The sequence below is a fragment of the Suncus etruscus genome, chromosome 6, assembly GCF_024139225.1.
Source record: "Suncus etruscus isolate mSunEtr1 chromosome 6, mSunEtr1.pri.cur, whole genome shotgun sequence".
Lineage (NCBI taxonomy): Eukaryota > Metazoa > Chordata > Mammalia > Eulipotyphla > Soricidae > Suncus > Suncus etruscus.
In genome coordinates this window covers 45,313,586-45,326,256 of record NC_064853.1, presented here as the reverse complement: position 1 = coordinate 45,326,256, position 12,671 = coordinate 45,313,586, and the positions used below count along the sequence as shown (strand labels likewise).

General features: G+C 45.2%; 1 protein-coding gene across 1 annotated transcript in view; it reads left to right on the top strand.

Moving 5' to 3' along the window:
* Positions 1-5,960, top strand: part of KPNA6 (karyopherin subunit alpha 6) — a 47,982-nt gene extending 42,022 nt beyond the window's left edge. The window contains exons 13-14 of the mRNA XM_049774784.1: positions 2,158-2,336; positions 3,357-5,960. Of these exons, the coding sequence (XP_049630741.1) occupies positions 2,158-2,336; positions 3,357-3,544 (367 nt within the window). The 3' untranslated portion in view covers positions 3,545-5,960. The remainder of the gene's footprint in view (positions 1-2,157; positions 2,337-3,356) is intronic.
* The last annotated feature ends 6,711 nt before the right edge of the window (positions 5,961-12,671 follow it).

Genomic DNA, 12,671 nt, shown 5'->3' with positions numbered 1-12,671 from the left:
CTGGTTTGGCCTCATGCAAGGCAAACACCCTACTCACTGTACTATGGCTCCTACCACTGGTAATTCCTTTAAGTGTGATTAAAGATAGTTACTCAACTTATCTCTGAAGGAGTACAGGATTGTAAAAAGCCTTTTTGTCCTTTCTTCTGGGATGTGTAGTGGTTAAGGGGTGTCCTCTCAGTGGTGCTGGGGCCTACCAAGACTTGGGGCTAGAGCGATAGTACAGCTGGTAGGGCAATTTGTCTTGTTTGCGACCAACCTGGTCTTAATCCTCATTATCAGATATGTTTTCCAAGTGCCACCAGGAGTGAGTGATTTCTGAGTTCAGAGCCAGGAATAGGCACTCAGCATCACTGAATATGGCCCAAAAATCAAAAAGAAAAGAAGATAAGACTATACCTGGTGATGCTCAAGAGAATGTGTGATACTAGCCTCATTGAGCTGTTTCCCTGGGTTATGAAATAAGGCCTGGTGAAATGGGAAAAGTGTAAGTAAAGATACAAAAATCAGAAATCAGGAGACTAAAACCTGTTCAGTTATAAAGAGGAGAGACTATCATATTACTGTAAGAATTTTGGTTTTGTTTGTTTTTTGTGTCACACCGCGCGGCGCTCAGGTTACTCCTGGCTCTGTGCTCAGAAATTGCTCCTGGGGGCTGGATAGATAGCATGGAGGTAAGGCGTTTGCCTTGCATGCAGAAGGTCATTGGTTCGAATCCTGGCATCCCATATGGTCCCCTGAACCTTTCAGGAGCGATTTCTGAGCATGGAGCCAGGAGGAACCCCTGAGCACTGCCAGGTGTGACCCCCCCCCAAAAAAAATAAATAAAATAAAAAGAAAGAAAAAGAAAAGGAAATTCTCCTGGCAGGCTCAGGGAACCATATGGGATGTGGGGATTTGAACCAGGTTTGTCCTGTAAGAATATATATATATTTGTTTTTGTCTTTGTTTTTGGGCCACACGGGTGATGCTCAGGGGTTACTCCTGGCTATGTGCTCAGAAATCATTCCTGACTTTAGGGAACATATGGGACACAGGGAATCGAATCTCAGTTCGATTGTACTTGCTATGTCAGCGCATGCAAGGCAAATATCCTACAACTTGCACCACTGCTCTGGCTCCCATCCTGTAAAAATTTTTTTGTTTGGTTTTGGGTCACACCTGGCAGCGCTCAGGGGTTACTCCTGGCTCCAGGCTCAGAAATTGCTCCTGGCAGGCTCGGGGGACCATATGGGATGCCAGGATTTGAACCTCCATCCTTATGGATACAAGGTAAATGCCTTACCTCCATGCTATCTCTTTGGCCCCCATCCTGTAAGAATATTTAAGCAGGGAAATATGTTCAGAATGCAGAGTTGCAGCAAAAAAGCATTAGCAACAATGAGAAATCTCATGCAGCTTTCCATATAAAAATGAATTAGTGGGGCCGGAGAGATAGCATGGAGGTAAGGTGTTTGCCTTGCATGTAGAAGGACGATGGTTTGAATCCCGGCATCCCATATGGTCCCCTGTCCCTGCCAGTGGCAATTTCTGAGTATAGAGCCAGGAATAATCCCTGAGAGTTGCCGGGTGTGACACCCCCTCCACCCACCCCCCTCACCCCCCGCCAAAAAAAATGAACTAGTGGGGCCCGGAGAGATAGCACAGCGGCGTTTGCCTTGCAAGCAGCCGATCCAGGACCTAAGGTGGTTGGTTCGAATCCCGGTGTCCCATATGGTCCCCCGTGCCTGCCAGGAGCTATTTCTGAGCAGACAGCCAGGAGTAACCCCTGAGCACCGCCGGGTGTGGCCCAAAAACCAAAAAAAAAAAAAAAGGAAAAAAGAAAAAAGAAAAATGAGCAAGTGGCTAGTAGTTGAAGCTGTACAGCAGGTAGGGTGCTTACTTTGCACACAATCAACCTGAATTTGATCCATGGCATCCAATATGGTCCCCTAAGCCCACCAGTTATAGTTGAGCACAGAGCAGAAGTAACCTCCTGAGCACCACCACCAGATGTGACGTAGGACAGAATTGGGTGGGGGGGGAGTAACTTAAAAGATGGATGGTTATGAAGGCCCTGTGGGTTGCTGAAAACATAGATATGTTAGAGGGAGATACACAAAGCTCTACGTTCATCTGCCTAGCAGCCCATTAACATAGAACTTGTTTCTGGTCCAGGTACCTGGTCTCACTGGGCTGCATCAAACCCCTATGTGACTTGCTGACTGTGATGGATTCAAAGATTGTGCAAGTGGCCCTCAATGGACTAGAGAATATTCTTCGACTTGGAGAACAAGAAGGCAAACGCAGTGGCTCAGGGGTCAATCCCTACTGTGGCCTCATTGAGGAAGCCTATGGTATGACCCCTCTTCCCAGCCTTGTTGTTTCAGTAGATTCTTTTTCCTTTTCTTTTTAAATAGTGCTAGAGATCGAATCTAGGGCCTTATATATAAGGCAAGTACTCTGCCACTGAGTTGAATCTCTGGCTTTTAGACAAATTCTAAGTAAGAACCTGGGATTATAGGCCTCCAAATGAATTTACTTTAAGTGAGAGTATCTGGGAAGGTCATCCAGCTGTGTGCTGGTGATTAAACTGAGCCTTCACCTTCTTTCTGGCCTAGTTCCTTCTCTGAAGACCAGTTGATCATTTCTCTTTCTGACAGGATAAACTCTTGTAATAGGAAATAGGTAAGATTAAGATATGAAAAATAAAGATCCATAGATTCATAGCCTCATGCAGCAAGTTTTTTGTTTGTTTTGGTTTTTGGGCCACACCCATCAACACTCAGGGGTTCCTCCTGGCTCTGCGCTCAGAAATCGCTCCTGGCAGGCTCAGGACTATATGGGATATTGGTGAGTGAACCTGGGCCCGTCCTGTGTCAGCAGAATGCAAGTGCTATCATTCTGGTCCTTCATGCAGCTAATCTATCAAATTACAGTGATTGCTTCATTATCTAGTCAGTCATTTTCTTTTTATGTTTTTTTAACAAATGTATCTATTTTAGCACCATGATTACAAGCATGTTTGTAGTTGGGTTTTAATTATATATTAAAAAAACAACAACACTTCACTATTGCAACATTCTTGTTACTCATTTTTGAGAGACTAATGGCTTGCCCAAATTACAAAGGTAGTTAAAAATAAAATTAGGGGAGCTGGGGCCGGAGAGATAGCTTGGAGGTAGAGTGTTTACCTCGCATGCAGAAGGACTGTGGTTCAAATCCCGGCATCCCATATGGTCCCCCAAGCCTGCCAGGAGCGATTTCTGAGCATAGAGCCCGGAGTAACCCCTGAGTGCTTGTTGGTGTGACCCCAAAAAGAAAAGAAAAGAAAAACATTGAACTTGTACTTTTCTTTTTTTGATTTGTCACCATAGGCTTGGATAAAATTGAATTTCTCCAGAGTCATGAGAATCGAGAAATCTACCAGAAGGCTTTTGATCTTATTGAGCACTATTTTGGAGTAGAAGATGATGATAGCAGCTTGGCTCCCCAAGTGGATGAAACACAACAGCAATTCATCTTCCAGCAGCCTGAGGCCCCCATGGAGGGCTTCCAGCTATAATATCTGCCTCCAGGGAGGGGAGAGGATGGGAAGCACCACCAACCAGCGGAAAAGCAGCCCTTTGGTGAGCGGGAAGCCAGGCCCCCACCATCAGCCACCACACACCTCTGCTGCCCTGGAGACTGTGCTCTTCAACCTGCTCACCCCCTTCCCTGGAGGGCGCACCCTCTGGACAGACAGAACCATCTGAGGCTCACCTTTGGGTTTTGTGACAAGAAGGGGACGTGTTGGGTTTTTCTTCCTTACACTATATTTTGGCTGCACACGTGTCTTTAACCCAGGAGCCCAGGGGTATACAAAGGAGGACTGAGGTAATCAATTTTGCACCTTTTATTTTCTTCCCCCTTTAGTGGTGTCTGACTCCCTTTATATCTTCCTTCATCCTAGTCCTCTGCCCTGATCTGTGTAACTCTTATCTTGGGTACTTGAGCAGATGGAATATTCCAGAGGTGGGGGGTGGGGGGGAGGGAGAGGAGAAATCCAAAACAAAGTGTTCTTGCTCTGACAGAATATTAATCTTGTATGCTTGGATTGAGTTATTTAATTTTTTTCCTTTTGCACATTTTTCTTGTATTAAGACTGCTCTTTCCAAGAACCATGTGTTCCTGGTTTTAGGAATCCAGCTGCCAGCATTGTCTGGGACTAGAGGCTGAGGTAGAGGCTATTGTGAGACAAAGGCCCTTTCCTCCCTCTGATTGCCCAGACCTCTCTAGTTAGGGAAATCACCCTCACTTTTCCTGGGGCAAGTACACCAGTGGGAGTGCAGGGGAGGAGCACAGGCCTTCATACAGGGCTGCCCATGTGTCGCTACTGATCTCATGTTTCCTACTCACCTTCCAATGGTGCGACCCAACTTTATTTGTTTACTTGAAAATTCCCCTCAGAGTTGAATGAATCTCTGAGGACGCTGTATTTTCTCCTAAACCTGAGATGAGGGCTGTGGCCCTTCTTTTCTCTTGAGGAGAAAGTTCTTGCTCTGGTGACCCCTAAGTTACAGAAGAGTTTAGAGTGAGAGTGTCATGTATTGGGATAGCCAGAGATCCCTGCCTTTGGCCTTTCTTCTTCCTCTTCCATAGTTGGATCATGTATATTTTACTTCCAAAGGAGAGAATGTCCAAAAAAAAAGTTCTGTATTTTTTTATATTCTATATATTAGGTAGATCAATTGTAATTGGTCTCGAGAGGAAGAACTGTCTGTAATTTCTGTAAGCAGGATACTGTAAGGAAGACCAAAAAAAGAGATGTGGAAGCTCCCTCGCTTAGGAAGCCTAATTTTCTCTCTGCTTGGATACTGGGCTGCCACGTAGGACCAACTTTTCACTCTAAAACCTAGAATAGCAGGCCAGTGTAGTCTCACTGTCCTAGCACCTAAAGGAATAAGAATGGCCTCAAAGCATGGTGAAATTCCATCACTCTGTTCCTTACTGTTGAGTATCTTACATCTAGGAACCCAGAAAGCGGTCTGCCTCCTCAGATTCAGTCTCAGAAACTCTTATCAATATGTTACCACACATGGCTGCCTATCTTATTAGCATAGAAACTTCACTGCCTCCGTACCTTTATGAGTTTCTGGTGTCTTCCTTTTTGGCAGTCCTTATACCAGTATGGGTTCTGTACCTCCCTCTCTTGAGTAAAGCTAATACAGGGCCTCTTTGGCTTACCTGTGGATTACATATGATAGTAAAGCCTAGCTTGGAAGGAATAGAGTGGGAGTGCTATCAGGTAAGTGTAGAATAGCTGTGGAGTTAAAGGCACATTTTGCCCTTAAGCTGCCTCCCTATAGTGATCCACGGTGGTAAGCTGTACTTTTCCTTCTCCAGAAACAGTGCCATTCTTGCTTCCATTCCAGTGCATCCTCTCAGGCTCAGGTAAAATGCAAGCCTCTGCTTACAGACATAAAGTTGGGTGCTCACTACTGGCCATTGGTATTGATTTTCCCCTTTCCTATTACTGAGATCCAATTCCAGAGCTATTTTCTGAGGATGTGGTATGGGGCTAGTGGTTATCACTGAAGTGCCACATCAATGCTAATCACCTCAGTGAGTCAGGTGCCATTCTTTCACTAAGGAAGGATTGACCAGCACCAACCTCTCTGGGAGGCCTGGGGCTGAGCCATTTCACTTGGCTGTCGACTCATTACAAAACCCTTCTCTACAGTTTCAAAGAAAAGTTGCCTCCCACCCTGTCCTTGTATGAAGGGCAGAGCACTTTAGTAGGATCTACTTCGTACATCTTAAAGCAATATTTAAATCCCTGACATTGGCGCTAAATTTCTGTAAGACTTACATATCCTGCTTTCCTAGCTGTTCCTCTAAAATCTCCTTTCCCTTCAGATTTGGGCCTTGTACTATATTGGGAGACTTTAGATCATCTGGCTGCTGCTTAATGTCAAGTCTTCAAGGACTTCAAAAGCCCACGTCTCCCAAAACATGTCTTGAGGACAGATTTTTCATCAGAAAAAAATGCCCCCAGAAATTTTCCTTTTTCCTGGACTGTTTCCCCATTATCATCTTCTAACCCACCCACCCTTTCATTCAACAACTAAAATTCTTCCAGCCCAAAGAGGCAGTAACATCATTTGTGTTTTCTCCTGTCCTTGGGCCATTTGTGAGCAAAATACTCTTGCCTGAACTTCACAGGCAGTTTCAATGGGCCGCCTCATCTGGACTCCAGACCTTGGCCTGGGTGAAACTTTTTGGTAGAGTAATTAATTATAGTTGACACATGGATAGTCTCCTTGCCTGCTACAAAAAAATAGCCTGATAAGTTACAGTTTGGGGCTCTTCATGTATTGAACACATCACTAGTTGTAGATAAAGCGGACAGGAGTTTTTGTTGTTTGTTTTTTTTTAACTGACGTGTTCAAATGTTTTTGAATATTTATTGCCAATCCCTCTGGGTATCCCTGCCCCAGTTGTCTTCTCTACTAATTGTCTGATCTTAGCAGCCTGTATTTCCTAGCTCTCCTCAGTGACTTAACCCTTCTGGTAGAACCTCATTGATTCTACCGCAGATGGCTACCCTAGTTACTTGGAGAAGTGGACATGAATAGCATTTTTAAGAAATAACTGTTGATGACCTCAGTTTTCAGGGACCCTTGATCTCTCTTATCTAGATATATCTACTGTCAAAGCCACCTTCATGTCTACCTGCTTTCATTCCTCCTCAATTCCCAGAGTTATCCTTAGCTAGCAGACTAAATGAAAGCCTAACAATACTCTTTTCATCCTGCATATGCCCCTACTTCTAAACTTCAATTCACTTTTCATATCTTCTCTAGATTTTGTTGTGGGTATTCCTTAGTTCTGGATCTCAGTGGAAAGCAGGGAGCCAGATTCTCCAGTGACTCAGTAGGGAGAATGTTCTGGTGGGGGTCTCAGGAATATGTGTACCCATCTGCCTCCCTGGCAAGGTGGGGAAGGACATGGGCTCAATGCTCAGAGATCTTCAGGAAGTATTCTTTAGTTGTAACAACATCTTCCACTAAGGACTGCTCTAAAAGAAAGTGAGTGTCAGACAGAAATTAGAGTAGGGTTCTTCCACAGCTATTGTAGGATTGCACATCTCACCCATTAGTTTTTAACTTGTGGATTCTTTTGGTAAACCAACAAGTAAAACTTGGCTCTACAGGGATCCATGTAGTAGACACTAGCTGCTCTTTGGCCAAGGCCTTTGTAAATAATTCAGTCAGACCATAGTTTATCCCTTAGCCCCAGGCTCTGGCAAGAGATGAATTTGAGGTCAATACCAACTAAGTGTAAGTTAAAAAAATTTTTTTTCTCAACATTTTTCAAGAAGCCTGTTATGTGTGGAACCAAAACTGGGTAGGAAAGAGGCAGGATTAAATTTCAATTAGAACATCCCAAAAGAAAGGTTTATGTAGTATGCGACAAAAGGGTTTCATAGATTTGGGCATACCTCACTATTTGCAGGGCAACCTGATTGTTGATATTCACATACATACTTTACCAGGTACATAACCTTAACACCTCTGCTGAAGGCTAACCATGCTCCCCTGGACAGATCAGATATTTGGACCGTGGGTTTTAGTCGGAAAGACAACTCTGCCTTGCCCTGGGAGACAAGGAAGTTAAAGTGCAAATCCTGAGACTGGCAAGAAACCAACTCAGTGGCTTCCTTAAAAAAGTTGCTGCTTTGGGCTTGAGAGATACGCTTGTAGGCAGCCAACCCCAGCAACCAGGAGTAGTAATTCCTGAATGCAAAGCCAGGGGTAACCCTGAATATTGCAGGGTGTAGCCCAAAACCAAAAGGTCATCCTCAGACCCTGAAGTTGGCCTTTTTTCTTTTTCTTTCCTTTTTTTTTTTTTTTTTTTTTTGGTTTTTGGTTTTTGGGTCACACTTGGCAGCGCTCATGGGTTACTCCTGGCTCTATGCTCAGAAATCGCTCCTGGCAGGCTCACGGGACCATAAGGGATGCTGGGATTTAAACTACCGCCCTTCTGGGTTTAAGGCAAACGCCCTACTCTCTGGCCCCAATTAAGGTTGGCCTTTTTAGCTAGTTCTTTTGGGAATTGCCTTTGATTTACTGAATAAATTAAGCAGATGAAGTATTTGAGTGCCCAGTCACCCAAAACAGGCTGTTTTAGGGCAAGAACAGCTTAGGTTCTCAGCTACAAATACTAGAAAAGTTACTCAAATCTTTTTCCTCACAGATGTTTCATTTCAAATTCATTTGCTTTTAGTTTTCAAAAACTGGCTATTTTCCATGTTCTCAGGGCCCCTGGGTAGACAGATAAGCTTGATAATTTCAGAGCAGACATAGGCCAAGAAACCGTGGCATTGAGTGTGCTGAGTCCAAACAAATAATATTTATATACACATCCAAATTTGAAGAGAAAGTGTATTTCTTTAGGTTTTAAACACTGTAATAGATAATAAAGCAGAAATAAAAACCTGTTGCAAAGTTCTAACTTGTCTTCTTTGGGGTGATCTGAGACTTTTTTTTTTTTTGACATAGATGTTTAAACTGTCATCTAACCTTGGATTTAGGGCTTGCAAGAACCTCTTCTCAGGGGTTGCTCCTGGCTCTATGCTCAGAAATCGCTCCTGACAGGCTCAGGGGACCATATGGGATGTTGGGATTCGAATCTGCAAGGCAAACGTCCTACCGCTGTGCTATCTCTCCGGCCCCAAATATGATTTTTTTACCTGTAGGAGCCGTGAGCTCAATTTCTGGCCCTGAATGGTCACTCACATAGCTTCATAAATGAAATGTTCCTGACAGGCTCAGGGGACCATATGGGATGTTGGGATTCGAATCTGCAAGGCAAACGTCCTACCGCTGTGCTATCTCTCCGGCCCCAAATATGGTTTTTTTACCTGTAGGAGCCGTGAGCTCAATTTCTGGCCCTGAATGGTCACTCACATAGCTTCATAAATGAAATGTGTGTGTCTGAGTGTGTGTGTGTGCACACTCAAAACAGCCAGCTCCTGCTATAATTTCATCCAAAGTATTGGGTGGACAGATAGTACAGGTAAAATATCTGCCTTGGCTGACCGAATTTAATCCCAGATATTTATATGGTGCCCTCAGGAACCAAAAAATATAACAAAGTGTACATTTTGCTAAATGTTGGTCTTTGTGTTTTATGTGGCCCATGAAACCATCCCCATATCCCATGTCAGTGAATATATCCATAACCATCACTTCTAGACAGTTCAGTGAGACCATTGAAAATCTTCCCATCCTAACCCAAGCAACTATTGATCTGCATTTTGTCACAATTCTGCATATCCTAGTGTTTTTCAAAGGATTTAAAAATTTTTTTTGTTTGTGGAACCCTACCAGGCAGTGCTCAGGGGGGATCATATGGTGGTTGTGGGATCAAATCTGGGCCTCCAGCATTGTTTACATGCACTCTACCCCATTCAGCTATCTTTCTGGTCCAAAGGATTTAATGTTTTCTCAGCACCATTCCACAGTTCGTTAAGGTCATACACTAAACAAATAATTCTAGTTAGATCAGTTCTAAATCAGTAATTATAGGGCCAGATAGATCAAGGACCTAGAACACGTGCTTTGTATGCAGAAGACAAGATGAATTCTTTTTTTTTTTAGTTGTTTTTTTTTTTTTTTTGGGGGGGGGGGGTGGTCACACCCAGCAGTGCTCAGGGGTTACTCCTGGCTGTTTGCTCAGAAATAGCTCCTGGCAGGCACGGAGGACCATATGGGACACTGGGATTTGAACCAACCACCTTTGGTTCTGGATCGGCTGCTTGCAAGGCAAACGCCACTGTGCTATTTCTCCAGGCCCCACAAGATGAATTCTTGGCATGACTCAGCCCCCCAAGCATAGGAGTAATCCTTGGGCATCACCTAGTACTTCTCAAAAATAAAAGTAAAATAAGATTACAGGAGCCAAATTTGTTCTACAACTGAACAGAAGTTAGAACCTGGGTCGAAAACTGGCTGATAAGTGTTGCAGTTTGAATTATTTACCAGATGTACTCCTGCCTGACCTCAGGGTCTCAATCTTTGCCACATCCCTCACAGCTACGAGAGCCAATTATCCACAGGTGAGATGCTCTTAAGCTCTAGCTACTGAGTGCTCACTAGACTGTTCCTTTCCCTCCTTCAGTTCAGTCAGAGAGCCCAAGCCATCTGTCTCGAGTTTCTAAGGGAAGGCTGGCAAGGGGAGATGGGCAGGCTACCAGGCTGCTTCTCCATCTCTGCCTTCTGAAAACCTGTGGCTTGGCCTTTCCCACCCCGGCAGGGTTGGTACACACTCTTGGGCATTCCTGGAGCCCAGCTGCTGGAATCCTTCCTGGCAGTGCTTGAAGGACCCTATGCTGTGCTGCATAGACCACAATGCAAGGCAAATGTCTTGTCTTATATACTATCCCTCCCAAAAGCATTATTTTTGGCAGTGCTGGGAATAAAACTCAGGACCTTATACATGCAAGGCAAAGCTCTACCACGGAGCCATATCCCAGGTTTTTTGTTTTTGGGTTACACCTGGCAATGCTCAAGAGTTACTCCTGGGGGCCAGAGAGATTGCCTTGCAAGCAGCCAAACCAGGACCTAAGGTGGTTGTTTCGAATCCTGGCATCCCATATGGTCCCCCATGCCTGCCAGGAACTATTTCTTTTTTTTTTTTTTTTTTTTTTTTTTTTGTGGTTTTTGGGTCACACCCGGCAGTGCTCAGGGGTTACTCCTGGCTTCATGCTCAGAAATTGCTCCTGGCAGGCACGGTGGACCATATGGGACGCCGGGATTTGAACCGATGACCTTCTGCATGAAAGGCAAACGCCTTACCTCCATGCTATCTCTCCGGCCCCAGGAACTATTTCTGAGCAGATAGCCAGGAGTTACCCCTGGGCACTGCCGGCTGTGGCCCAAAAAACAAAAGAAAAAAAGTTACTCCTGGTTCTGCACACAGGAATTACTCCTTGTGGAACTGTGGGGACATATGGGATGCAAGGATCAAACCCAGTAAGTGTTTTTGTTATACCTTCTTTCTAATTCCTATAGACAACAGGATAAAGAAAATTGATCTGGGGGAGTCAAAGAGATAGTACAACAGATCAGGCACCCAGATTCAATCCCCAGTACCTTGCCAAGTAATGTTCTCTGAGTAAAGAACTTGGAATAAGTCTGACGTGTGTCCCACTTGACATCACGCCTTCAAGAAAAGTGATCTTAATCTGGTAGAAAAGTTTCGGTTTTTGGTTGCAGGAGTAATAGCACAATGGTAGGTAGGGCATTTGCCTTGCACGCTGCTGTCCTAGGATGGACCCAGGTTTGATCACCAGCATCCCATATGGTCCCCTGAGCCTACTGGGAGCAATTTCTGAGCTCAGAGCCAGGAGTAACCCTGAGCGACACTGGGTGTGGGCCCCCCTCACCCCCTCCCCCCAAAAAAACAAAACTAGTTACTCATGGCTCTGTGCTCAGAAATCGTTCCTGGCAGGCATGGGGACCATATGGGATGCTGGGATTCGAACCAATGTTGGTCCTGGGTCAGCCACTTGCGAGGCAAATGCCCTACCGCTGTGCTATGTCTTTGGACCCTTGGCTTTTATTTTTGCTTGGGAGGGCATACCCAGAAGTGTTCAGGGCTTGCTTTCTCTTGGCTCTGTGCACTGAAACAACTACTGGTAGGCTTGGGGTAACAAAGTGCGGTGCTGGGAAATGAACCACATGCAAGACAAGAAGGCCCTGCCCCAATGTACAATCAGTGTGGTTCCCACGTTTTGACCTTTTTGTTATTTTGGCCACAACTGGCGAGTTCAGGAGTTACTCCTGGCTCTGCACTCAGAAATTACTCCTGGCAGGCTCAGGGGAGCATATGGGATACTGGATGTCAAACCCGGGTCAGCTGCATGCAAGGCAAATGCGCCCTACCCCTCAGTGCTATTGCTCTGGCCCACATTTTGGACAGTTAGGACATGGAAGGGAGGGGGGCTGAGAACCTGAATCTTAAACCCAATCTTTCAAAGGTCTCAAACTAGTATAGAAGGAAAATTAAAAATCGACCTTCCTGGGGCCGGAGAGAGAGCATAGGGATAGGGCGTTAGCCTCGCATGCAGAAGGACGGTGGTTTGATCCCGGCATCCCGTAGGGTCTCCCGAGCCTGCCAGGAGCGACTTCTGAGCATAGAGCCAGGGGTAACCCCTGAGCTGCCGAGTGTGACCCAAAAAACAAAAATGTGTGAAATTGGGGCCGTAGAGATAGCACAGATGTAGGGCATTTGCAAGCGGACAGCCGACTCAGACCAGGGTTCAATTCCTAGTATCCCATCTATGTTCTTCCAAGCCTGCCAGGAGCGCAATTTCTTTTGTTTGTTTTTTGTTTGTTTGTTTTTGGGCCACGTCCGGCGGTGCTCAGGGGTTACTCCTGGCTGTCTGCTCAGAAATAGCTCTTGGCAGGCACAGGGGACCATATGGGACACCGGAATTTGAACCAACCACCTTTGGTCCTGGATCGGCTGCTTGCAAGGCAAACGCTGCTGTGCTTTCTCTCCGGGCCCCCAGGAGTGATTTCTGAGCGCAGAGCCAGGAGTAACCCCTGAATACCACCGGGTTTGGGTGTAGAACAGTTCCCCCCCACCAAAAAAAAAAAAAAAAAAGGTAAGGTAATTTTAGACCAGTTCAAGCTTTTGGTAAA